Source organism: Onychomys torridus, chromosome 2 (assembly GCF_903995425.1).
Source record: "Onychomys torridus chromosome 2, mOncTor1.1, whole genome shotgun sequence".
NCBI lineage: Eukaryota > Metazoa > Chordata > Mammalia > Rodentia > Cricetidae > Onychomys > Onychomys torridus.
The window spans coordinates 134,118,050-134,145,911 of record NC_050444.1 but is presented as its reverse complement, the minus strand read 5'-3'; the positions used below and the strand labels follow the sequence as shown (position 1 = coordinate 134,145,911).

General features: G+C 39.6%; 1 protein-coding gene across 4 annotated transcripts in view; it reads right to left on the bottom strand.

The window, feature by feature from the left end:
- Foxj3 (forkhead box J3) overlaps nucleotides 1-27,519 on the bottom strand; it is a 99,138-nt gene extending 71,619 nt beyond the window's left edge. For 3 of the 4 annotated variants that reach the window (XM_036178214.1, XM_036178217.1, XM_036178216.1), the window contains exons 1-2: nucleotides 27,457-27,519; nucleotides 8,384-8,444 (exon numbers count right to left, since the gene is read on the bottom strand). In XM_036178214.1, coding sequence (XP_036034107.1) covers nucleotides 8,384-8,427 — 44 coding nt within the window. In that variant the 5' untranslated portion in view covers nucleotides 8,428-8,444; nucleotides 27,457-27,519. Of the gene's footprint in view, nucleotides 1-8,383; nucleotides 8,445-26,711; nucleotides 26,762-27,456 lie in introns of those variants that run through there. The other variant, XM_036178215.1, reaches the window with a different exon arrangement.
- Between the last annotated feature and the right edge of the window lie 343 nt (nucleotides 27,520-27,862).

Here is a 27,862-nt window from a genome sequence, read left to right as displayed (position 1 = left end):
CCCTTGCTATCTATCATGAAACTATTCCTAGCCACAAGAAGTCATTACAATGGCACTTTTCATACACTACATAAAACCTGGAAGGTTTTTGTTTTTGTTTTTTTTTAAATCTACAATTTACCAGTAAGTCTTAAATCAGCAATATGACAATAAAAAGCTTTAATTATTAACTATCATTTATATTATAGAATCAACACATAGAACAGTCATGATAAATATCTGTGTTTACTTAAAAAAGGTATTCCCAGAGGATTATAAATGCACTATATAGTATCTACTTTTAGGTTCCTTGTTACAATTTCAAGTCTGGTTTAAAAGAAAGATAAGATAAAATGTAGTCTACTACATAAAATCACTCTAATTTTTTATAAGACATGGACCAAAAATATTATTAAAAGGGGTAGACAGAGGGAAGAATCAATATAGAGAACTAACACTAGAATTTTAGAAAATGTTAACTACAGCTTCCTTGAAGACAGAGATGAGTAGCTCCTTCAAGATTGTGATGTTTAAGGAAGAAACCATAATATTAGATAAAATGGAAAATAGAGCCAGGCACAGAGGCACACTACATAGAATCCCAGCACTCAGGAGGCTGAGGCAGGTCTCCAGTTCCAGTCCAGCCTTGACTACACAGGAAGACATTTTCAAACCTCAAGAACTGAGGATGTAAGTCAATGATAGAGTGTTTTCACAGCATAGGCAAGACTCTGGGTTCAATCACTCTGACTTAAAAAAAATAGAATGAGTTGATCTGGACTCCTAAAAGGCTATAATTTAACGAAAGAGTTTTAAATTTTGTAAAACATAATCATTAACCTAAAAACTAAATAAATAGACCTTTTTTTGCTTTAAGAGCACTATCAGTAGTTACCAATTTATATAAAACACCAACTCATTATCATTATAATTGTTTTGAGTGAAAAGGTATGGAAGGGAATTCCAGAGCTATCTGAGGTGAAATGGCTACCAACAAGTCATGGACAGAGATGCTATTGCTAAAACATCTTGGACCTTGAGTCTACCTGGAGACATAGCTTTTCAAGACTCTGCTGTTTTGTGTTTTGTTCCTTGACACCATTTGAGGGCTTCTCAGCTTTGCCATTCTGACTTTATTCCTGTGTTTTCTGACTGACTGTATGTTTTCTGTGTGAGCAGATCTCTGTGAGATAGAGGCCAGCCTGGTCTACACAGTGAGTTTCTTGCTAGCCAAAATTACATAGTGATAATGTCTCAAACCCACTGCTGTCCCAAGAAAAGAAAATATGTTCACTAGAGTGCACACACACACACACACACACAAACCAGTTGGAAGATGACAAAAAGGAATGAAGCCTAACCTAAGGAGGTATTATTTAATAATGTTATCAAGTAGTGAAAATGTTATGGTATATTAACATTGCTGTAAGAAAACTGTACAATGGATAGCTTTTAAATCGTATTTATGGGCTGGAGAGATGGCTCAGAGGTTAAGAGCACTAGCTGTTCTTCCTGAGGTCCTGAGTTCAATTCCCAGCAACCACATGGTGGCTCACAACCATCAATAATAAGATCTGGTGCCCTCTTCTGGCCTGTAGTCAAATATGCTGTACACATAATAAATAAATAAATCTAAAAACAAAAAAAAAAAAGAAAAAAAATCCTATTTAAATGTTAGGGCTACAAAATGTTAAATAAAATACAATGAAGTTTCTCTTAAATTTTTCTGAGTACGTTTTTAAATTTGTCTTTTATTCCAAGTCAGCCAGAGCATGCATATTTATGGTACATACAATGATCAAGTCAGGGCATTAGCATACCCATCATGGTTAACTTATTTCTTTGTAGTGGGAACCCTCAAGACTCTCCACTTCCCCAGTCTGTTACCCTTTGGCCCCCTTGAAATATCCAATTCCAAGTGCTTACCATAACCATGCAGCATGGTACCACACTACAACACATTCCTCCTATCTCACAGCAACATCCTATCCACTGACCAGCTTATCTCTAGCACCAATAAAAAACGTTCCAGACCCCAATATGTAGCCCAGACTGGCTCCAAACTCAAGCAATTATCTTGTCTCAGTCTTCTAGTGCTGAGGTTAGAGGTATAAGTCACCAAGCCTAGCTAAAACTCTTGCTGAAACTTATCTTCATCTGCTCAAGGACCCTACAGTTATTATCTAATTTTCAAGTTATCACTTAACAAATGTAAGATATATTAGTTCCTTCCCCCAAATTTAAAAAGTATGACTAGCAGTTTTCAAAGCTTAGTCTAAAACTACAATACAGCTATCTCAACAGAATATGGCACAAAACATATTCAAACATATAATTTTAGTTGCCTTTCAATAAAAGTCCCCCCCCAAAAAAAATCACTGAACTAAAAAAAATATCTGAGTTTAAAAAATGATATTCAAACAACAGGTTCATATTTGTACGTGGGATGGTCTGACATCACATCTCTTACAAAAATGGGGGGGGGGGGGATAAGCCTAAATGTAAAATCTAAAAGTATTAGAAGAAATTGTAAACACACACACACCAAGCTCATAATAAGAAACTGATAAATTTTATCAAATTTGAAATTTTCTGTTCTTCAAAAGAATGAAAACACAACATGGACAGGTATACTGGCTGATTTTCTGTGTTAACTTGACACAAGCTGGAGTCATCAGAGAGGAAGGAGCCTCAGTTGAGGAAATGCCTCCATGAGATACAGCTGTAAGGCATCTTCGCAATTAGTAATCAATGGAGGAGAACCCAGCCCATAGTGGGAGGTGCCATCCCTGGACAGGTGGTCCTGGGTTCTCTAAGAAAGCAGGCTGAGTAAGCCACATGAACAAGCCAATAAGCAGCTCTCTTCCATGGCCTCTGCATCAGGTCCTGTCAACATCCTGATTTCCTTCAGTGATGAATAATGATGTGGAAGTGTAAACTGAATAAACCCTATCCTCCCCAACTTGCTTTATGGTCATGGTGTTTCATCACAGCAATAGAAACTCTAAGACAAGAGGACAGAAGGTATTCTTTAAAAGCATTTGTATCTAGAAATATAAAGAACTCTCACAAATCAGGAGGAAAACAAACCAATTTTTTATGACAAAATATTTGGACAGATGCTTGAACTAAGAAGATGCACAATCTCAAGTAACTACCTGAAAAGATGCTCAGGTACATCAGATACTGAGAACATGCAAAAACTACAATGAGATATCTACTCCCCTACTGGAATAGCTAAAATTAAATGTTGCTAGTGGGAATGTAAAACAGTGCAACTGCTTTAGAAACATTTGGCAGTTTCTTAAAAAGTAAAGCACAAATCCATCACATGATTCGATCATTTCACTTTTATATATTTACCCAAATATAAACCATATATTTAGACATATATGGGCACAATGATTTTCATAGCATCTTTATTTATAATAGATAAAACTAGAAACAGCCCAAACACTCATCAATGGGTGAATGGATAAATTGTAAGTATACATATCCAAAATTGAGTAATATACCCAGCAACATAGATATAACCTCAAAATTATGCTGAATAAAAGAATTTCTCTATTTTTGCTTTGAGGAAACCAAATTCCAAGTGTATTGCTATATATTAGGGAAAGAAGTCATGTTATATATGCACATTTGTCTGTAGAGTAAGTGCTCAAGGAAAACCTGCTTTGTTTTGAGGTTTTCACTCTTGACGAATCTGTACTCAGACATAAAAAACTTGTGTACATCACAAAATTCAAATCCATCTTATCCAAACTCAAGAACCAAACAGAATCTGAAAATTTTTAAGAATCAGCTCAGAAACTGGGGGATCTGAGCTCCACCACTGCCATGTCAAACTCATCAACTGAATGGATGCTGATGACCTGGTATCCCTCACTATTCAGATCTCACCCAAACTCAGCATATAAATGCAACAGATTCAGACTACAGGAGTACTTGTTAATCTTGAAGGGTTTTCTTTTTAATGTTTTTACATAATTTACAAGACCTACTAAAGTTTTTCAGCAATGTGCAGGCATTCTACCAAAATCACATTAAGATGGGCTAAAACAGATCTTAGAAAACATCTTTTTATGCCACGTTTCTGAGCAGTCTTCTGGAACAAGCATGACAATTATTAAGTCATTGCCTCTCAGCTGCAAACTTCAACACTACCCCACTATATTCTGCTTTGCCAAACTGGAGCTAGAATTCTCTGCAAACCACACTTCTGCTCTGCCAGCTGGCTTTTCAAAAGTTCCACCAAGAAAATAACCAAAACAACAGACTGCAAGGCTGGAAAAGGAAGAAGTGAATTATAGCTTCCAGTCTATTCTTTGGGATTCAAGAAAGCATTCTCACAGCTGGATTGGCACATGCCTTTATCCCAGTATTTAAGAAGGCAGAGGCAGGCAGATCTCTGTGAGTTCAAGACCAGCCTGGTCTACCTAATAGATTCCTGGTCAGCCAGGGCTACATAGTTAAACCCTGTTGAAATAAAATAACAAACAAAGCAGGCAGACAGGCAGGCATGCACACATGCACACACTCCCCCAGCACCTTCCCACAGGACCAAGTAAATCCAGTTCTCAGTGTTTCTAGCACTTGAGATTTAGTGTTGTCACACCCAATTCAGAAACACCAGCATCTTCCTCAGAAGTCTTGGTCTCAGTCTCACACACTCTCTCTTGCAAGCTAAGACACCAAAAGCAGTCATGGAGCAACTCCTCTCCTTCACTCCCATTTCAAAGGCTCATCTTCTATTAAGAGTTTTACTTTCATCATTCTGTTGCCTAGTTAACTTTATACCTAGTGAAGATTATTTCTACTAAGATATCTTCTGTCCAAATTCCTGGTATGGGCCTCCCAAATAAAACCACAGGTGATAAAACAATCTCAATATGCAGAATAGGTTATCATTATCATAATTTTTTGCCTGTATTTTTGAGATAGGGTCTCAGGTAACCCTGGCTGGCCTGGAACTCACTATGTAACAGAATAACTTTGAATTCCTGATCTTGCTTCTGCCTCTCGTGGTACATGTACCACCACACGAGAGGCCTTGTAATTAGCACCAGGAATAGTGACAGGTGCCTGTAATTCCAACAACTGGGAGACAGGCAGGAAGATCAGGATTTTGGATTCAGCTTAAGCTACATATTGAAGCTTGTCTCAAATAATTTTGCTTATACTACCATATAAGGACCTAGTTAAATCAATACATTTAGCTAACACAAACAGTACTTCAGAGAAAATTTGAGTTTTTCTTGAATTCACACATAATTATCTATTGACAAAGTAAGATACATGAAGACATTAAAGCTCTCTAAATTTGCTATTACTTTTTAAATCATAAAAATATAGCAACTATAATTTAAAAACCAACCCAATGCAGTCTAAACAAGATCCAACATCACCTACAATTTAATTTACTTACTGTAAATATTTAAGGAATTTTTAACCTATTTACCTTATCTTCCCCCACTAAAACCCAAAAAGTTTTATTTTGGAGACAGAGTCTTCCCATACATCCCATGTTGGCCTTGAACTCGAAATCTTCCAGCTTCTGCCTTCTAGGTGCTGGAATCACATATGTGCCAATAATCCTGGTTCACCCAAAGAATTTTACAAGTTCATACACTTTCATTCCACTCACTGACTTAACTTACACATATATTGTCCATTTTCACTCATAACTGCAATTACAAACCTCCACCATACATATGATATGGCTCTTCTCCACCAGCTCATGTACTTCCTAACTTTAGGTTAGCCACTTTAGACATAGACAGCATATAAACACATGGAGATACATATAAAGGGAGGAAAGGAAAACAAGCAGTTGTCTCTGTGGGTCCAAGCTACTCCAAGAACTCTGGCTCTTATCTGGGAGGTGATAGTGAATGATTGCCAATTTAATGATACATAAAATCACTATGGAAACCAGCCTCGGCCCACTTTTTTTTTTTTTAATGAGTTATTTATTTGCATTGGTGCATCTGTGTAAGGGTGTTGGATCCCCTGGAACTGCAATTACAGACAGTTGTGAGCTGCCATGTGGGTGCTGGGAATTGAACCCGGATCCTCTGGAAGAGCAGCCAGTGCTCTTAACCGCTGAGCCATCTCTCCGGCCCCTTCTGCCCACTTCTTCGGGAATTTTCTAGATTAGGCTGAGGTAGGAAGGCACACCTAAGTGTGGGAGGCACCATTTAATGGGCTGGAATCTTGGACTGGATAAAAAGGAGAAAGACAACAGCTTTCTTCACTCTCTGCTTCCTGGCTTCAGACTCAATATGACCAGCTGCCTAAAGCCAAAACATACCCTTTCTTCTTTAAGTATTTTTTGGTTTTGTTTGGTTTCTGTGGGGGGGGGGGGGGGGGTTTTTATTTTGTTTTGCTTCGATACTTTGCCACAACAGCAAGACAAGTATTTCTGGTTTGAAAAGGGCATAGATAGCTGTTGTAAGTAATCATGTTTTTAACATCCTTCTGGGAAAAGGAGAATATATCTTTCCTTTCTTATCTGAAAAGAGCTTCCACTTACAAAACCCAATGACAGACAACAGTCTTCATCATATACGTCTCTCTGAGAATGGGAATCCCTGTTTTTTCAGAGGACTCACACAGAACATTGCAGAAATGAAAGTCCTTACTGTAGCTCTGATGTTATTGGGCTTCAATGTCTGAGTTGACAAATTTATAACTATATTTAAAAGATTCTGATTCTAGAATATTATAGACAAGAATTACAGCACACTGGGTAAATTATATTTATCTCAGCTCTGTAACCTTATCAAGCAAAATTTAGGCAAGCATGAAACTTAACCAATTGTTATATAAGGCCTTCACTTAAACATAAATACTCAAAACAACTTTAAAATATCAGTCAATAGCTTTTATATATGATTGTTCCAGCATATCATTATACGTTATTTTTAATGAAATCTATTCAGTGGAAAAGCAAAGTCTACAAAACAGCTTGATACAACCATTCCCAAAATTTTAAATATATTTTAAAAAATGATTCCTCCCATGACATACAAAGAAATCACCATTAAGTCAAATTAGTTCTAGAACAGTTCTGAGAGACAAGAAATTGGCAGGCTTCCCCCTCCCCAAATTACTTCTAGAACAATATAGGTAGGTATCCCTTGCCTTCAAAGGGAGGAAAAACACTCAAGCTACGTAGGTGGAAAATGTGTTCTCATGGTTAAATGGCATGAAGTTTCCACAGAACAGCCAGGAGCGAGCTCTGCTCTGACAGCTGCTAGCACTGAGAACACACAAGGGCAAACTCACTGTCCATTCTCCTTTCGTGTCACTATAGAAAATGAGACTCTGTCCCAAACCTACACACTCCTTAACTTCACATTCATGACTATAGCAATGTATTCTCTCTCTCCTCGTGCCCTCAAGTCATCATTTACTCTGCTCCAGTTAACACTGACCAGCATAATGTTCCTCCAACATAGAACAGCCTCCTACTGTGGCAATTTCTAGATTCCCTCTACTTAAAATGCTCATTCTCTGCATACCAAATATAAATCTGGCTCATTCCATCACTCTTCCAGCTCTTCACTCAAATGTCTCCTTTTCAGTGAAGCTTTCCCTGGGTTATTTTAACCCGGTTCAAAATAACAGTGGAACTAGCCTCAAACTCCCAAGTGCTGGGTTTAAAGGCATAAGCCAGCACAACCAGCAAGGTTACTTTTCAAATCTGCTTCCTGGACCAACAACAACCCCTCAGAGGCCACTAAAAGAATAGAACATAGCAGCCTAGGAAAGCTTCACACTTGTCTGCTTTACCCACTGGATCTAACATGAGACTGGATCCAAAGAAAGAAATTTGGTAACTTAAAAAAATCTGAAACCACTAACTTGATAAAACAACTTAATTCCTACTTTTTAATTTCATTTGCTTAATTTAATGTAGAAGAGGATAATCTAAATTACATGTTTTTATACCACTCTTCAGAAACAAGTTAAAATCAGTAATTTAGTTTTTCTTAATGATCTGCTACAAAGCAACAGAAATGTATTTTTTAATTAAAGCAAATAGAAAGCAGATTAAATTTTTAAGAAACAACAACAAAAGTATAGTTATGTTGTTTCATGGTCAAGATTATCCCTGGAGATTAACAGAGCTAAATCCCATTTTCTCAAAAATGTCTATAAGCATAAATACCTCCCACTTCAAAACGCACTATGTCACAAAACAGTATTTTTTTCTACAGCAAAGGTGATTTACTGTACTTCACTGGAGAGATGAAGAGTGATGCTATTCTATTTGAAAAAAAAAAAAAACAACAACAACACTATACTGAGCCTTCATCTTGAATTTCACTACATGACATGACCAACATAACTTTCCAAATGTGAGATGTTCCAATAAAGAAAAATAAAGAGTACTCACCTTAATGAAGTTACAGATGGACAAGCTTGTCCATACAAACCCATCTGGCCACAAAGAGAATCTAAAAGTAAAAAAGAATTCATTATTAGATGCCTCAAAGTAAATTAAATTACAACTACAATTCTAATTAAAACACTGAATAAAAATGTGGAGGCCCACAAAGGTTCCTGGAGAGATCTGAGCTTGCTTTACCCAGCAGAGCTGCATTAGAGGATTGCTTGACCATGTGTATGGTTTCTAGGTGATTGGAAGGGTCTACACTTGGCTGAGCTAGGGGGGAGCTCCTTGCTCCACCCTTTGCATTCCTATAAATAGCCCTTTAGAAGAGACAGAAGGGACCGCTGGATATCGGCCCACCCGAGGCTATCCTGTGTTTCTGTTTCTCTCTCCCTCTATCTTTCTATCTAAATCTCTTATTCCTCTCTCCTCAAGAGTCCCTGGGGTAAATAAATGTGGAAGCTGGTCTCCCACACAAAAATAAAAAGCTAAAAGAATCACCATTAATAAAACATGTATGAATGAAAAGTATTACTGATAGTATCAATGACGCACATAAAAGAGACACAATGTAACTGATACTGAAAAGTGCTGAGACCTCATATTATGAGACCTCATAGTTAACAGATGAGTCACAGAACAAACTGTGTCCAAAGTGTTCAGTAGAATTCTAAGCATTCCAGCAAGGTGCCTGAAAGCTACCATTAGCACTGAACATGCCAGTACCTACACCCACATTATCTCCTCCATGCAACTAGTCTTCAAGGAAAACTGCTATCTTAATTGGTTTTGCGTATTAAATTCCACTAATACTTGATCTGAAGAACTGTAAAATCAGAAAGAGCAGAGTAGCACTCAAGTAGTTCAGATTCTGATACACTACTATTTTCTTCATTAAAACTTGAGGATAATACCACCCATTTTATGTATTAATACCACCCAATTTTATGTATTAACCATCACAGACTTGTTTAGAATAAATGAATAAATGTAAATGTATCTATTAGCACACTGTATAACTTAATGGTAGAATGTCAATATTTTTACTAGGTACAAATATAATCCACAAATGTCTAGGATTAACAGGTACTTGCTGTGGATATTGCTCTGTATAAATAAAATGCTGTTTGGCCAGTGGCCAGGCAGGAAGTATAGGTGGGACAAGAGAGAGAGAGAAGAGAATTTTGGGAAGTGGAAGGCTGGGGGAGAGACACTGCCAGCCGCTGAAATGAGAAGCAACATGTAAAGACACCAATAAGCCACAAGCCATGTGGCAAAGTATTGTAGATGTAACCGGCTTGTTAATTAAGAAACACAGAACCAATTGCAGAGTTAAAAACCACGAGGTCAGAGCAAGAGCGGAAAACCTTACCCTTCACTGCTTCTGCTGTTTTTCCTCTCCGCAAGAGAGCTATCTCTGTATGTCCTATCTTTTTTATAGATTTTCTGTTCTGTTTTCTCATTGGTTGTAAACCCAGCCACATGACCTCCTTGTCACTGCCTGTTTGTGCAGACCTCCAGGTCTTCTATGGTTGCTATTGAAATTAAAGGCGTGTGTCTGCCATGCTGGCTGTGTCCTTGAACACACAGAGATCTACCTAGCTCTGCCTCCCAAGTGCTGGGATTAAAGGTGTGCACCACTACCGCCCAGTTTCTGCTCTGGCTTGCTCTCACCTCAAGGCAACTTTATTAACATATAAATAAAATCACATTTCAATACAAATAAAATATCACTATAAAGTATAGACTAACAAAAATGTTAATTTAAGATAGAAGTAGATAACAAGAAGCCTGCCACAGCCATACAGTTTGTAAGCAGTATAAGTTTCTGTGTGCTTTCTTGGTTGGGTCTGAGCGTCTATGAGCCTGGCGGGTGAGAGAGATTTGTCCTGACTGTGGGCCAGGCAGGAAAACTCTAACTACAGGTACTACAGAAAGACTGAAGAGGCCAGGTACACAATGTGTAGGTGAACATGGTGAGATGTGAGCAACTGAAGGGGTGCTTACTCTAAAGCCTGCTTATTCCCAGTTGCAGCCCAGTGCTGCTAGGCAGCATCTTAGACAGTATTGTAAGAACTTCTAAGTTTTCAAAAGAAGAAATGCAAAACCTTGCTTGAACTCTGACTCTTATTTTCTAAACACTTAAAGGGCCAAAAAAATCACTAGATTTTGATCTAAATTTATAACCTTTAAGAAACTTAAATGGGTTCTCAGCAACTAACTAAACACAGAAACTTACGTTTTTGTTGGGATGACCATAACCACTGGAAATAACTATAATGATGGCTATATATGTAAAAACCCTTATAAAAGGACCAAAACTTGGTGTGAAATAAGAGATGGAAGTAAAACTAGATGAGGAGGAAACAAGAGGTAGGCAGAGTACTAAAACCAGCCTTCCTTGGACAAACTTAAGACCTCTCAAAGTAAAAGCAGCAAAATAGAGGTCTTATCCAAGAGAAATAAGGAAAACTGTTTTTTAATCCTTGGTACTAAGGGGATGGAGGACACACTAAGGGATTGGAGCAGTGCACACAAGCTCAGGGCTAGAATTTTGCTTAAAGTGCCTATAAGATAGGAGAAACTCCCCTTTGATGTAGGTCTGGGGAAAAAAAATCCTCCAAACAGGGGTTCAAAATAATGAATCTGAATAAATGAATTCACAACTAAAACACAAAAATCAGAAACAGGCCACCTACAGCAAGATAGAAGAGAAATATCAACAAGGTCAAACCACAGAGCTCAGGTACAAGCTTACCTTTCTCTGTTGTTTTACGTCACAGGTAGTTTATCTAGCACTGTATTTTAAATGCCCAAATGCAGATCAAACCCTTCTTTCTCCAGCAAGGTTTCCCTCAGTTCTCCAACCATGTACAAAACACTGCCTCCTGAAAATCCTAAACTTATCACTCCTAAAAGTGACTCCATCATCTTGATAAAACAGCAGTCTTTTCACATAAGATGGCTCTTGGAGCTCTACCTCAATGCTGTTAGAGCCAATACTTCTCTGACTCTTGGTTTCTATGAAGTACACCTTCTCTAAACACTCCTGGCCTCCTAGTCTACTCCTCTCCAATGAAGTAACTTTGTATGTGGGTAGAACTTAATAAAAGACATAGCCATCTAGGACTCGGTGTCTTCCCTCTTCACCCGGGACTGTGAGGCAATAATCTGGGTGCATTTGCTCTGCTGACCCAAACATCACCCTTGGTAGTCTGTTCCATAGGTAGGTGGCAATGAAGAGCTGTGGAGTTAGCCAAAATCATATTGACTCTTTAACTCTTTAGAAATCATCTTCTCCTCATCGACTGCTTTTTAAAAAGGCAAAGGAGACTGAAGATAACAGCTCAGTGGCAGACTGCTTACCTAGCATGCACAAGACCCTAAATTCAATCCCTAGAAACACACATACTCCTCTTTCAAAGTTCAAAGGCTGAGCAATTCTATTTATAGACATATGTATCTCCAAGACAATTTATATATTCCTATAAAAATTTGTATTTAAACATTCCATAGCATTTGGCTATTCATAATTAAAAAACAAATTACTATCAGCTAATGAACAGGAAACAAAATGTGTAAGTATAGCAATGACAACATATGTAACATATTATTGCACCATAAAAATAACATCTTTTTATGTATTACAATATAGATGAACTTTTGAAAGCTTGTGCTAAGTGAAAATTCATACACAAAATGCCACATATTATATGATTCCATTTACACAAACAGTACAGAATAACCAAACTCTTATCGAGGACATGACAGTAGATGGCAATGTTGTTGCCAGGAGACCAGGTGTGGAGGACAGCAGGGAATGAGTGGTTGCTAAGAGATTTCTTTAACTACTGCTACTTTTATCTGTTCAATGAATCAATCAATCCATTTCTTCCAGAGTTTAAAAAAAAAAAAGAGAGAGAGGGCTGGAGAGATGGCTCAGTGTTTGAGAGCACTGACTGCTCTTCCAAAGGTCCTGAGTTCAATCCCAGCAACCACATGGTGGCTCACAACCACTCACGATGAGATCTGGTGCCCTCTTCTGGCCTGCAAGTACACACACAGGCAGGAAAGCTGTATACATAGTGAATAAATAAATCTTAAAAAAAAAAAAAGAAAATTTTAAAAATGAACTAGTAAAATGGTCCTGCAAACCTGGCACCTTTGTTCAATCCCCAGATCTCACATAAACTACTAACTCCACAAAAATCAGCCTCTGATTGTCACACATGTACACCTGAACACAGACAATTTTTTAAAAAGCAAGTTAAAATAAGATCTGTTTGAAACTGACTGGATCTCTAATCCAGTCTTTATGTCTATTACTTCTATTTCAACATAATTTAGGAAAAAATAGAAGAGCAAGTTCTATCCAGAACATACATACATACATATATCCTTCAAAACTCAGTAATTAAAAAGGCAACCTAATTTAAAAACAGGCAAGGATTTCAACAGCCTCAGCTACAAAGAAGACAGGCAGATGTCTCACAAATACATAGGTATTTGGCATTATTTACCACAAAAGAAATAAAATCAAAACCATCATCACAGCAGGCAATCTGGCTTGGGGGGAGGGACTAGTCATAAAAAACCTCACTACCTAAGTTTGACCCCCAGAAGCCATGGTGGAAAAAGTAGGAACACCTGCACCCAGATATGACAACAGTTAAATAGTTTATAAATTTTAAACTCCTTGAAGTTCTTAAAATCCTCTAGTGCTAGTATAGCTCTTCTGAAAAGCCCATCAGCCCACCAAAAAGCTAAACACTGACTTACCATATAATCCTGCAATTCCACTCCTAAGGGTTAAAAAGAAAAAAGAAAAAGAAAACCTCCCTAAATATATAAATCCACAGGAAAAACCTAAAAAGATTAAATCCTAACAACAAAAGAGTAAAACAATCCAGATGCCTACCAGCCAATGAGTAATTGAATAGTGTATTAAATATAAAAGTACTATGTCCATCCAGTACTGACAGGCTACAACGCTTACAACTTTGAAAACATTATGCTAAAGGGAAAAAAAAGACCAAAAAAACAAAAAAACAAAAAAACAAAAAACCTATAATTATATGATACCATTCAATTTATACAAAGTATCCAAAATTGGGCAAATTTGAATCAGTAATCAGACTCTTAGTTTCTAAGGGGAGAAGAGATGTATAAATGGAGGAGAGGGACTGGCTGCTCTTGAGTATGGAGTGTCTTAGAGGGGGAGGAACAAGTTCTAAAATTAGATTGCAGTGCTGTTTGCACCTGTGAGTACACTAAAACACACTTGGATTTTACACTTTAGATGGATGAACTATATGATAAGTGAATTGTATCCCATCATATCTGTTTAGAGGGAAGAGTTCAGCAGCCATGCACACGTTTTTCTGTCAAGTTCCTGCTTTCTTATATATAGCACTTGCCCCAAGATCCAAAGCTAGAACAGAACAAAGTAGTAAAGCAATGACATTAGAAAACAACTCCCCTCCTAACAATCACTTTCAAATCGATAACCCCTTGATCCATTCAACAGTGTGTTCTGAGGTCTCCACTATTTCCAAACCATACTCTATTCACTAAACAATGATACACATACAGCCCATTACAAAAGTTCATACAAGAGGGAAGGGAGAGTTGGTGGATATGATCAATGAATACATATATGAAATTTGTCAAAGAATTAAATAATTTAAGGTTCATAAATTTAAAAAAAAAAAAAAAAAAACAGAAGAAAGCCATCACTCTTTCCTATAGATCAACTACATAGTATATATCTCTCTCCTGAAACAAAACGAGACAAAATGAGTTGGGGGAAGGAAGCAACCATTAGCTTTTTAAGATTAAGAACACGAAGTTTAAAACTAGCCTTTTCTTCCCTCTTGCTTCAAACCATGGTCTTAAATCAGGTGGTAAACACAAGGGAGAGAGGGGACTTCTTGGCCAAACAGAACAGAGTTGTTCTAACTCTTCCAAACCCCAAACCTTACTTCCTGCAATTATCTAACCAGATCACAGACCCCTCTTCAAACCAAATCATAACCAAGAAAAGAGAAGGATTCTATTTTTGGGTCTGTCATTAACTCACTGATAATCCTGAAGCTCCAGTCTTTCTCCTCTGCTCAGTAACTTAACCACAACATCCGGACCCAAAAATCAAATCATATGATCCAATAAAAAGACCTTTTTCCCCCTCTAATTTATATATTTATTTTCATGGAAAATGTGACAACAGTAAATTAAATCATATTTGTTCAAATCACCTTTATTGATATACATGAAATATTCAAAATATAAAAAACTATCAACTCCCAATATATTAAGCCCTTCCATTTTAATTACTATTAAAGGTATTCAATAAACAAAGGTAGAATTGGCTTTCAGAAAGCTCAAGGGTTCCAAGCTTTAAATATGAGCTCAGTTATATTTAGAAAACTAACATGCCATTTCTCTGGATCCTGTATCTTTATCTTGGGCATTGGATTCATGTGCTTTGCCTAGTGTAATTCAAAGCAAGAGTCTATCACACCTTGAAAAATAAAATGAACCTATCAGAACTTTCTGAATGTCAAGAGGAATACATGCTGAAATATACCCCAAATGACAGGAGGCTAATGGTCTTCAATACTAGAATTAATAAAAATAAAAATTACCTCCCTGCTACCTAAAATCAGTCTAAAAACCATTACTTTTTTTTTTTTTTTTTAAGTTTTTCAAGACAGTGTTTCTCTGTGTAGCCCTGGCTGCCCTGGAACTCACTCTGTAGACTAGGTTGGCTTTGAACTCACAAAGATCGCCTACCTCTGCCTCCCTAGCACTGGAATAAAAGGCATGCGCCACCACTGCCCAGCTATCATTTCTATCCCATTCCTAGAAATCCTAATTCATTGATGCTGGGTGAACCCAGGGTGTCTACCAATTAAAAGTTCTATCAGGTGATATATAAGGTAATTCAGGAATAGGGCAAAGTTTTCAGAAAGGTTTCACATCATTTCCAATTCTGCTCAACCAACAGTGGTAGACTGAGGTCAATTCTGAACAGAACCAAAAGGTAATAGATACCCACAGCTACAGTGATAGAAAAGCAGTTGACATGAAAACTGTATACCTGTCATCCCTGATCTGAACCACCGAATGAACAAGAGATCTAGATCAGGACATTCTCTTTGAAGTGGCAGAAACTCTGGATTCAGAGAAGGTAGGAACAGACTGGGTGCATCAACTGTGATTCTCTGAGTACTCATTATTAGTCCTAGAATCACACACAAACATATTTTTTCCTCTCAAAGATGTTTGTAAACTCATTGAAAAATAAAAATACTACATGCATAGTATAAACTTGGTTTTAGTTCCACTCAAAAAAGGTGGTACGATTCAGTGAGAAATAGATGACAGTTCAGTGAGAGTATATGCTTAGCCATGTATGAGGCTAAGGGTCCAATCCCTCAGCACCACAGTAACAATAAAACTAAATTAAAGTGGTTTTAAAAACCACTAGCCAGTAGACACTTGAGTGACAGACCAGACCAAAAAGGGTATAATTTGGATTCATTCAAGAGACAATCAATCATGGGTTTCTGATCAGGACATGATTAAAGGGATGTTTTCAGATGATTCTACAACAGGGCATGATGATGGCACAGACCTGTTATCCTATCACTTGGGAGGTAGACGCAAAAGGATCAGAAGTTTATGGTGGTCCCGGGCTCTATACTGAGTTCAAAGTTATCCTGGACTACATGAAACTGAGGGCAAAAAAATCTACCCTGTACTCCATGTTTGACTATGCACGTGTCTCTGCCACTAGAATGCTAGTTCCTAGTGGGTTAATGCATATCAAATAACATCCATCTCCCTCCAATGCCTGGCACATGTTTTATACTTAACGTCCCAAAACACTTGAACTGATGGAAAAAAAAAAAAAGTTTTATGTTCCAAAAGCAATATAAAAGAATTTTGTATAAGAGACAGATAAAGGCACCAAAGGAGTCAAAGTCTGACAAAAGTAAAAAAGAGGAAGCTCAGGCATATTGATTCATACCTAAAATGATGTCATTTGGAGGTTGAAGCAAGAGGATACTTCAAGGCTAGCCTGGGCTACACAGCAAATTCTAGCTCAGTATCTGTGTTTCTTTCCCTGAAGCTGTGACAACATCCAGACAAATGCAACTTAAGAGAGAAGTCTTATGGTTCAAGGCACAGTCCTGCATACTGGGAAAGTCAGGGTGACAGCCTAAAGCAGCTGGCAGCTGGTCACATGGCATTCACAATCAGAAAGCAGAGAGCATGAATGAATACTACCTACTTCTTACTCAGTTCCAGGATTCCAGTGTCACCCAAATAATAGCATCAAGATAAACCCCCACACAGAGGCATGTACAGAGGCCCATTTCCTCATCAGCTAATTCTAGATTGTTAGGTTGACAATTAATGCTATAACCATCACAGACTGCCTGGACTACATATAGTTAAGAACACTGTCTCAAAAATCAAAGGGGAAGTGAGCTACGGTTGAGATAAAATTTTTTAAAAAGGAAACACACACACACACACTCTGTGGGAGCCCGTTTTCAGGTTCCTCGTGGCTTTACCCAGCAGGTCCATGGGACTGGGTGCAGGTATCTGAGATGGTCTGCACTTGGCTGTGCTAGGGGAGGAGGTCTTTTGCTCCACCCCTTGGCCTCTCTATAAATACCCTAGGGCAGAGACAGGGGCTGTTGGAAAGGGTTCCAAGCCCTCTCGAGGCTATCCTTTATTTTCTGTTTATCTACACACTATAAATCCTTCTAATATTTCCTGCTGCTCACACTCAAGAAAACTCTGGGGAGCTGTGGGGCTGGTGGGTAAACGCCCCACAACACACAAAACTAAATGCAATGCATGGACTTTGCCTGGATCTTAATTCAACTAAAAGCCAATCATAAAAGGCATTTTAAAGTAATCAGGAATTTGGTTATGCACTGGAAATCAAGACATCCATGAAATGCTGTCCATTTAAATTAGAGGGGAAGACGACCCACCTAGAAAAATGACTAAATAGTTAAAGCAATTCTGTGCAACCATGAAGACTAGAGTTTGAATCCACAGAACCCACATAAAACTCAGTCAGGCCTAACAGCCACCCATCTATAATTCCAGTACAAACAAGGAGACTACAGGATTTCCCTCAGGCAAACTATGGGACAGCGCTCGGTTCAAATAAAAGAGCCTGCCTTAATGAATAAGAAGGAGAATGATTAAGGAATACTCAATGTCAACCTTGGTCATCCATTCATACACATATACATATGTGCATACAACACACACACAAATTCATGTACACACACAGACACCCCACATACATACATGAGGAGAAAAAAGAAAATATCACCAATTTTGTTAAAGATAATAATGACACATATAATAATATAAGAGTCTAGCATGACTGCACATGCCTTTAATCCCAGCAGAGGCAGATGGATCTCCTTAATTTGATGCCAGCCTGGTCAATATATCAAGTTCCAGGACAGCCAGGGCTATACAGTGAGACCCTGTCTCAAAAAAATATATTAGTAGTAAGAAAATAAAAATAGCCGTAATCCCAGCACTCAGGAGGCAGAGGCAGGTGGATCTCTGTGAGCTCGAGGCCAGCCTGGTCTACAGAGCTAGTCCAGGATAGGCTCCAAAGCTACAGAGAAACCCTGTCATGAAAAAACAAAAATAAATAAATAACATCAGTTCAAAAGAAAACAAGACACTTGAGATATGTAACAAAAAAAAAAAAAAAGAAAAGAAAAGCTCAATTTTTGAACCTCAATAGATGAGGAATCATTTTATTTTATATACTGGAGTTGGGCGAGAGAATAGAAGATTAAACCCCACGTGTTCGACAGGCATTCTCTCACTAAGCTATATCCCTAAGACCTCTTATTACCTTTTATGTTGAGACAGGGGCTCATTAAATTGCCCAAGCTGGCCTTGAACTCATTCTGTAGCCCAAGCAGGCCTTAAATGTACGATCCTATTGCCTTAGTCTCTCAAGCAACTGTAATTACAGACCCAACTTACATTTTATATACATCTGCGTATAATCAATAGAGCAGGTAGACTGAAATGTTTGGGTATTATTTACTCAACTCCAGCATTTGCACAATTAATTATTTTTCTTTTCCTAAATTTCAGGAAGCAAAAATGAATGACTATTATTCCTGAGAAAATGGCATGTGTATAGTCAGAAGAAAATAAGTACTCAATTTGATAGCTCTACTAAAAAGAATTCTCTATGAATTTATTCAAAGAAATTCTTATAAATCAATATGGGAACTGAATATGACCCAGGGTAGTCCCTCAGCTACCAGAAAGAAGTAAATAGTCTCAGACTTCATTAGAAAGCTAGAATACAGACCAAGAAAGTTAACAGCTTCATAAACTCTTCACTTAGTCCACACCGAGTACTATGTTGTTTTGAGAGGACATGTTAAGAGCACTTACAAAGCTGAGTGTTCACAGGGAAAGATTCATAATACAAGTGAGGAGATCAGAACCCAAAAGTCCATGGTCTGTGGTGGCTACCTTTTTTTCCCTACTGGCATTCAATCACTATATACAACAGGCTGACCTCAAATCTACAGCAAACTTCTTGCCTCTGCCTCCCTTCCTGAATGCTGGGAATACAGGCATATTTTTATTTATTAGACTACCACTGAACGTAGGCTTGGGAAGAGAAGCTAAATGGCCGTATCCTAAGTCTTTTAATAGGAAAGTTCATTGGCCTGAATGATAAATTCAATATTCTAGGAACTACAATTTATTTATTTCATCATACCAGCTAAAAGGGTAACTTGATACACACTATTTAAAACAATACTAATTCTTAAAATTAAGATGAAACACAAAATGCCTTGTTATGTACTACTTGACTGAATATGTAAGAATGCCTACATGTTCTGCACAGTAAGTACAGAAAATATAAGCATTGAAGAACCTCCACATGGACTTTACTTTCACTATAGCAAAAGTTAGCCACTCAATCAACTGCTGACAGTATGCTGTCCAAAATTGACAAGCAGGACACGGACGGACACACACACACACACACAGACACAGACTGCTGAACCTTGCCAAGACAAGTGTGGTTGCAGCTTTGGCAATAGGCATCCTCTGAGGCCAGGGCAATATGGCACCATCGCCAAAGTGCCTTTGCAAGAAATGGTACAGTGCCCCTTCCTTCGAAGGCAGCTGAACAGGCAGTGGACTGATGGCTCCTGGTGTGCAGTGGAACAGTAGCTGGCACAGTTATTCTTGGAAGAGTAACTAGCCTGACAGTCTGGTCTCTCAATAGTAGACTGGCATTTAATAAAGGAGATAAAGTCACCCGCAAGCCAAGAAGAATGGGAAGCCAAATTCCAAAAACACCAGCAATTTCCAGAATTTAAAATCCTGAATCATGACATGACATTGGCAGAATTCAAGTTTACCTGATAAATGGAATACTTGCACTGAATGTGGGGTCGAGCGGTAGGCCTTGCATATATCCTGCTTCACAAATGAGTCTGTCAGTGAATATGCTAAGCCTGTAGGCTGAAGATGATGCCCCAACATTGCAGAGAAACCTCAGGTGACTGTCCAGGCAGCTGGTTGTTTCTGTCATAACTCACATTTTTTGGAAGTCGTTTGTTTGCACTTCCTGTTTTACTAGATAATATTATTTCCGTCTCGGTCTCTGAAGGAGTTGAAGATTAGATAGTTATAGTTTTCTTTGTTAAGAAATTCAGAAAATAAAGTCACTAAGAGGTATAAAGTGTATAAATTTGAAACACATCATAAGACAGTTTTCTGGGCCGGGCGGTGGTGGCGCACGCCTTTAATCCCAGCACTCAGAGGCAGAGCCAGGCAGATCTCTGTGAGTTCGAGACCAGCCTGGGCTACCAAGTGAGTTCCAGGAAAGGCACCAAACTACACAGAGAAACCCTGTCTCAAAAAAAAAAAAAAAAAAGTTTTCTTTTGGTACTACAAGATAGGATAGCAAGTGAATTAGGTATGTTTTGGACTCACCATGGGTGACAGTAGGGTAACCCATTAAGTCTATTTGCAAGAATCATTTTTAATAATTCAATAATCCCCAAAATCTAGAATGTAAACAATAACCTGTTTCTATCTATAACCTCTGAAACCACTACGGAAAGCCAGGACCTACTACCACACTCCTCTCAGAAATCTTACAGTAACAATCAGAAACTAAGGTCCATCGGTGGTTTCAAAGGTCAGGGCAGGTCTCAACCTTAGGCAAGAGTTGACTCCAATTTCCGGGGTGTTTAATACATACATTAGCACTAAACTCTTCTAATCAATCAGAATACTAATCTAAATTTAACCCTATCCCACTAACAGTACTCTTACTGACTAGGAATTCAGTTGACAGCTCTTTGCTTTGCACTCCAGGTAAAAATTTTGACTGAAAGTTGTGGAAGTCAGTTCTCTCCTTCCACCATGTGGGTTCCGAGAACCAAATGCAGGTCATCAAGCTTGGCAGCAAGCACCTTTACCAACCAAGCTACCTCACCAGTCTTTTTTTTTTTTTTTTTTTAAGATTTTATTCATGTATGTGTCTGTGTGAGTGTATGGAAACGTGTGTACACAGGTTTGTGACTTAACTCAAATAGATGCCAGAAGAGGGTAGGGTATTGCATTCCTTGGAGTTGGGAGTAAAGGCATTTGCAGAATATCTGGCTTGTTACATAGGTGCTGGAATCCAAACTCCAGTCCTCACAACTACAGAGCAAGCACTCCTAGATCTCTGAGCTATTAATATAGATCCAATCACACCAAAACAGAATCATGTTAGATTTATGGTAAAATTCTTAAAGCAACCCAAGTAGCCTAGAAAGTATTAGAAACTGTGTCTACGAAGGGAGTCAGAGTAAAAGTTTATCTTATTGCAGTATTAAAGTTTGGCACCATAAGTCATTTGTTTTGACCTGAATGTACAAGAGTATTAATCAGTTTGAAAAACATCGAGTTCTCATATATCAAATAGAATAGCAACCAAAGGTACCTACCAGCAAAAGGTTACTTAAAATAAGTAGAGTGAGTGCCATTGTTATAAATATAAGTACAACATCTGGTTCCTCGCAACAAAGCTATTTCCATTTCCCAACAGATGGCCCACAGTAATAATGTTTTGCTGATCTGGTTATAACAAATTCTATTAAATCAAAAATCCTGTACAACAGATGCCTTTCCCAATTTCAGTATAAGTCAATCTCTATAGCCAAAACACTGTACTTTGGTTCTTTTTTTGTACACTGAAATACAGTTATGCCAATTAAGGTAGTCAAAAATTTTCAAAGTTATTATGAAATGCCACTGTGATGTTTTCCTGAGTTTTGAGGAGAAAGAGGTAGAGTGCCTCCCTCTTTTTTTTTTTTTTTTTTTTTCTTTTTTGGGTGGGGTTTCAAGACAGGGTTTCTCTGTGGCTTTGGAGCCTGTCCTGGACTAGCTCTGTAGACCAGGCTGGTCTCGAACTCACAGAGATCCACCTGCCTCTGCCTCGCAAGTGCTGGGATTAAAGGCGTGCGCCACCACCGCCCAGCAGAGTGCCTCCCTCTTGGACTAAAAAGCGAACTGTTCAAAGTGGAAGCAAAATCTGAGTTCAGAGAAAACTGCAAAGAGAGGGGCAAAGTTTCTGCAGAGCAACAAAGAGGGGAGCTAGTGGGCAGAGAACACCAACAGTGAAGAGCACTCAGTGAACAACACACACTGATGTCTAAGCATCCATCTTATTTTAGGTCCACATTAAAAGAAATGTTCATGCAACGTCAAGTCATTTTCACTGCCTCTCTAACTATATTCAAAATCCAATCTTCATATTCCAATCATGCTCTTCTTTGAAATGTTACCTTTTATTAATTCACAATCAGTAAGCAAAACAGTACAGTGATTAATTCCAAGTTCTGAAATTAGACTATGAAAACTTCAAAACTTGGTTCTTTCCATTCCTAGCTATGTACCCTTAAGCAAGTTATTTCACCTTAAAGTGTCTATTTCCTCATCTGTGAAAATCTGATAATAAAATCTACTACTTAGGGATATATTGAATGTATATTGAATGTATTCGAACACTTCTTTGCTAAAATAAGATTTCAAAATGTTAGTGTAGTTATTACTAACATTACCTATTGTCATCACATTCAATACCATTCAAGTTCTAGGAAGAAGAGCAGAAATATAAAATGACTTGTCTAAACAGAGCAAACAAGCAACAAAATTCTGCTAAGTCTTCACTTTGAGTCCCAAAGAGTTGTCACAAAAATTCAGTAATTCCCAGGTTGGATGTCGTGGCTCATATCTATACTATATCCTATACTAATGAGGGAGAGGCAGAAAATAACTTCAAGTTCAAAGCAACACAGCAGTTTTTTTTTTGGGGGGGGGCAAAAAAATGAAATGATTTCTCCAAGTGATATGGATTTCCAAGTTCCCTTGACTCTTCAGAAATTTACACAGGGATCCTTTAAGTAACAAAGAATAGAGGAAGGAAGGAAGGAGGGAGGGAGGGAGGGAGGGAGGGAGGGAGGGAGGGAGGAAGGAAGGAAGGAAGGAAGAAAGGAAGAAAGGAAGGAAGGAAATAAATTAACAAAGATGACATCTGCTCCAGCACTTCAAGTGCAATCCTGGGCAGGTCATCTAACAACACAGTTTGTCCCAAAGATGTTTTCCCTACACTGCAAGTTTGCTGTGTGATCAAATGAGATAACGAGTGAGAAAATAGACATACATCATAAAAGCTCTACACATGTTCAAGGACCAACCATGGCTTACTCACCTTTGGATCCCTAATGCCTAGTAGAGCACAGTAGAGTTTATAAACTAAAAATTAAGCTGTAAGAAGAGTTGGTATAATGAAGACTAGATGACAATGATGAAGGGCTTAAATGAGTTAAGACTAGATAAAAATACAGTACGTCCATACTGTAGAATATCTGGCAATGAAACACTAACCTACTACATGAACAACCCTTAAACAAGAAAGAAGTCAGACACAAGAGACTGTCAATGTGACAGTGTGATCCTTTGGTGCATGGTGGTGACAGAGGAGGCGGAAGCAAGGGAATCTTTGAGTTTAAAGCCAGCCTGGTCTACATAGAGGATTTCAGAACAATCAGGACTACATAAAGAAACCTATTTCAAAAAAAAGGAAAGAAAGAAAAGAAAAACGAACAAAAGAATAGTTAAAAGTAAAAAGTAACTATCTTTAAAACACTAGTTTCTTTCTTTTTCTTTTTTTTTTTTTTTGTTTTTTTGTTTTTTGTTTTGTTTTGTTTTGTTTTGTTTGTTTGTTTTTCCAGACAGGTTAACTCTGGTGTCCTGAAACTTGCTCTGTGTATGGTCTCCAACTCAAACATCCTCCTGCCTCTGCCTCCTAAATACTGGGACTAAAGGTATGCAATAACACCAACCGGCTTAGAACACTACTTTCTTTTCTGAAGACAAATTCATTTTTTGACAATTGAGTAACTGATACGGTCAATAATAATACCAGAGAAAATACTAAAATATTACCATACCAGCATAAAAAAATCTCTACAGAACCTCTGAAAATATAATTTGTCAATCTGTTACTTTCCTTTCAAAATTCCTTCTGCTCTAGTTCAATGTCTTTGCATTAAGGTCTCTGTCCATCAATTTTTAAACTGAATTAAATATTGTCAACAATCCTACCTTGTAGAAAATCTTCCTACTCTTGGCTTCTGTGGTAGAAACTACTTCCTGGTTCCTGTCAGAAAGCTTCATTTTCCTATTAGCCTACTGTAAAACCCCAAATTCTGCAGAGTTCCCCCACTGTCCTACACCCTTCCTACAAATATCTACTCAGTGCTTCGCTACCACTTAGAGGCCTATCACTGCAAATGTGTATCTCACATGACTACCCACCATAAATGATGATTAAATGCATACAGTTAGGACCCTGCCCTAAGTCATTTTATGATTCCAAAACTTAAGATGAAGACTTAATAAATAAATTAAAAATGTGTAAAAAGCTTACAATAATTCTGGGAATGCTACAAGTATTCAATAAATGATATTTACTTTCACAACCAGTTTCTTATATCAGACCATCATCTTATTCCTAAAACTTTCCAAGAACATTCTAGTCAGTTTCCCCATTTCCTGCACACTCAGCTAACACAAAATCTTTCTTGGATACAATATACATCGTTTCACTGTCTTGAGAAAATACTACGGCACCCTACCAAACCAAATCCTCCATTCTTGATGATCCTCAACCAATGTACCCTAGCCAAACTTATAAGTACATGTATTTATCCACCAATAAAAAGCTCTGTGACCATCAAGCTACTTGGTATCTCCTGCCACTTTTCCGCCTTTATAAGTCCCTTTAATCTCCTGAATAAACCTCTTCACAATGGAAATCCCTTTTCCACACCACTTACTTGGTTGTGTTACTTCAAATGGAAAGACTGTTTAGCATGTGTGATGTGTAAGGCTGCTCTTCCAAAGGTAGAGACAACTTCCACTCCTTTTCAACACAAGGTTGAAGCTTTCAGACACCCATTATTTTAGTCCTTGTGTCTATATACCTTACTTCACAGCATGGTACTTTACACAAGTATACAAATGCTGACAGCCTTACTATAAAAATGTGCCTCAGAATGTATCAGAAAAACATTCTATTTTCACAGTCCCACCCAAAGTGAGCATAATGAAAGCAGAGTCTGTATTTAAATACTTTTATTCTACATAGAAGGGAAAGGAAGAATATGCTCACACTTGTATCAGATAAAAAAGGGAAAAGGCACACGCCTTTAATCCCAGCATTCGGGAGGCAGAGCCAGGAAGATCTCTGTGAGTTCGAGGCCAGCCTGGGCTACACAGCGAGATCCAGGAAAGACACCAAAACTACAGAGAAACCCTGTCTCACAGCGAGATCCAGGACAGACACCAAACCTATAGAGAAACCCTGTCTCAAAAAACAAACAAACAAAAAAAAAAAAATGCACCCTGAGTTCAATCCTCAGCTCAAAAAAAAAAAAAAAAAAAAAAAAAATGCATTTTAAGATTACAATGTAGCCAGTTATAGTAGTAACACAGGCAAGTAATCCCAGTACTTGGGAGGTGAAGGCATGAGTTCAGGGGGCTGGAGAGATGGCTCAGAGGTTAAGAGCACTGGCTGTTGTTCCCGAGGTCCTGAGTTCAATTCCCAGCAACCACATGGTGGCTCACAACCATCAATAATGAGAAGTCAGGTTGGTCTACATAAGACTGTCTAAAATTGAAAAATAAATAAATAATAAAAAAGGAAAAGCTTTAGTGTGGAAAAACAAGAGAATACTAGAAATTTTCACAAGAATGACTTCAAAACAGTTAAGTTTTATTTTACCCAAACTAATAAACTGAAAGCCAAAATAAACATCTTGACCTCGTCCACAAAACATCTAATAAAGGCATGAGAAACTCCTCAGCAGCACAGAAGATTCATCTCGATTCCAAACAAAACCAAACAGGAATCAGCAACCTCCAAGCTCATCTAAAAACTCAAAAATTCAACCACATCTACACCCCTTCCTAACATAAAGATGGGGATCACTTGGCCTGAAAAAAAGAGGGGGGAACAGTTATCGTTTTCTCTATAAATGCATGCTATGGTTTAAAAGGAATAAAAAGCCTGTCAGTGCTACTACTGGAAAGAGTAATCTGTGGTCTCCAAAGAGCAAAACATAGCCAAGATGGAGACCTTAACCTGGAAGAGGCAGCTATTAAAGGGAAAATAAAACAAAACGAACAAAAATACCCAAAGTGTTTCAAAACCAGTGTTAAACAGAGCCCAACAGTACCTAGTGCATTTTAGAAAAGTGGAATAAAAGAACTTTCAGAACAACCAAGTGGAACCTAATCTACCTGCCAAAGAAAACCTATGTATATAATAACTAAAGCCGAAAGAACATGCATGCATGCTTTCTCACTGGGGAACAAAACACAAGGAAAAAAATAAAGGCAGTGAATGGCGAAAAGCAGCCCACCAATCTCGAGCTTCCTGACACGACTCATTCAGGGAATCTAGCAACCACCAGAGCACTGCACCAACATAGAATGGAAAACATTAGGCCACAGACACACGGAAAGTAGAACAGAGAAAGGAAAACTGTGCACATCAACACATCTGTAGCAAGTGCTTGCTCTCTGGAGGATTAAGCGGTAGAGAAAAGAACAAGAGCTACTAGGGTGGAAAAGATGTCAATGAACTAAGGTCTGGTATGTCCCCGACTGGTCTCAATTTCGTAAGAGTACAACTCTTGATTCTTCCATAAAACAACCGTCATTCTCAGCAAAACAAACTGACCTTAACACCTTCCACGCTGCCCGGAAGAAATCACGGGAGAGAGGGGGCACTGTAAAGCAGCCGGGGGGGGGGGGGGGGACGACACAGCCATCCCGCTAAACTCCCTCTTGACCAACTGCAAAAATGGAGGGAGTGGGAGGGACGGGACACTACCACGTGGGCAGGATGCAACACACGCAGGACAGCAGCAACACGTCCGCATGCGAAGGCTGCCTTTGCCCCAATGCCAGAGAAGGACGCGACGACAGGGTGGGCGAGAAGGCGGGACCCTCGCCCGAGCCTCCTCACCCCCGTCCCAGGGTACCCCCGACCCGCGGGGCACTGGCCGCCGTCCGGGCAGAAAAACGCCCGGGGGCGCGAAGAGAGAACGCCGCATCGCGCCGGGAACGGGACGAGCCCGGGCCAGGCGCCGGTCACCGAGCGAGGAGAGCACGACTGTCGCGGTCCTCCGCCTCCCCGGCATCCGCGGCGCGGGCCCACCTGGGGGAGGGGCAGGCGCAAGCGGCGCTGGGCTGAGGGGCAGCGGCAGCTGAGGAGCTGCGTCGCCGCGGGTGAGGGAAGGCACCTCCCGCCTGGCCCGGCCCGGCCCGGCCCGGCGCCCACCGCGGGCCACCGGGAGCGTGCGCGGAGGGGAGCGAGCGCCGCTCGCCCAGGGCAGCCCCCGCCCGCGTCCCAGGAGATGCCCCAGCCCCGCCTCCCCGCCAGCCGCCCCAGCCCGGACGAGCCCCTGGCGACGCTTGCTCACCTCAGGCTGCGCAGGCCGGAACGGCCCGGCCGAGCCCCCGGCCGCTGCGTGCGTCTCCGTTCCCCGCGAAAGGTCCCAACGGCGCCCTTAGAGAGCGGCCCAGGCCCGGAGCGGCGCCGAGAGCGGCGGCGGCGGCGGCGGGAGCAGCCAACATCCGGGGCCGCGCACCCGGAACTACTTCCCGGCCCGCTCCCTCCCACCCCCGCCTCCCGCGACGTCGCAGGGCTGCCGGCCCGGCGTCCTCCGCGCCGCGGTCCGCCCCGTCGCGGCCACCGCGATGTGCGAGGGATTCCTCCGCGGGGACAAGTAGTGCCTCTGAGCTGCCGCCGCTCTGCCCGCTCGCGGACGGCGGGAACCAGCAGTGGCCAGTGCGGGACGCCTTGCCGTGTTTGCGCCTCGCGCTTCA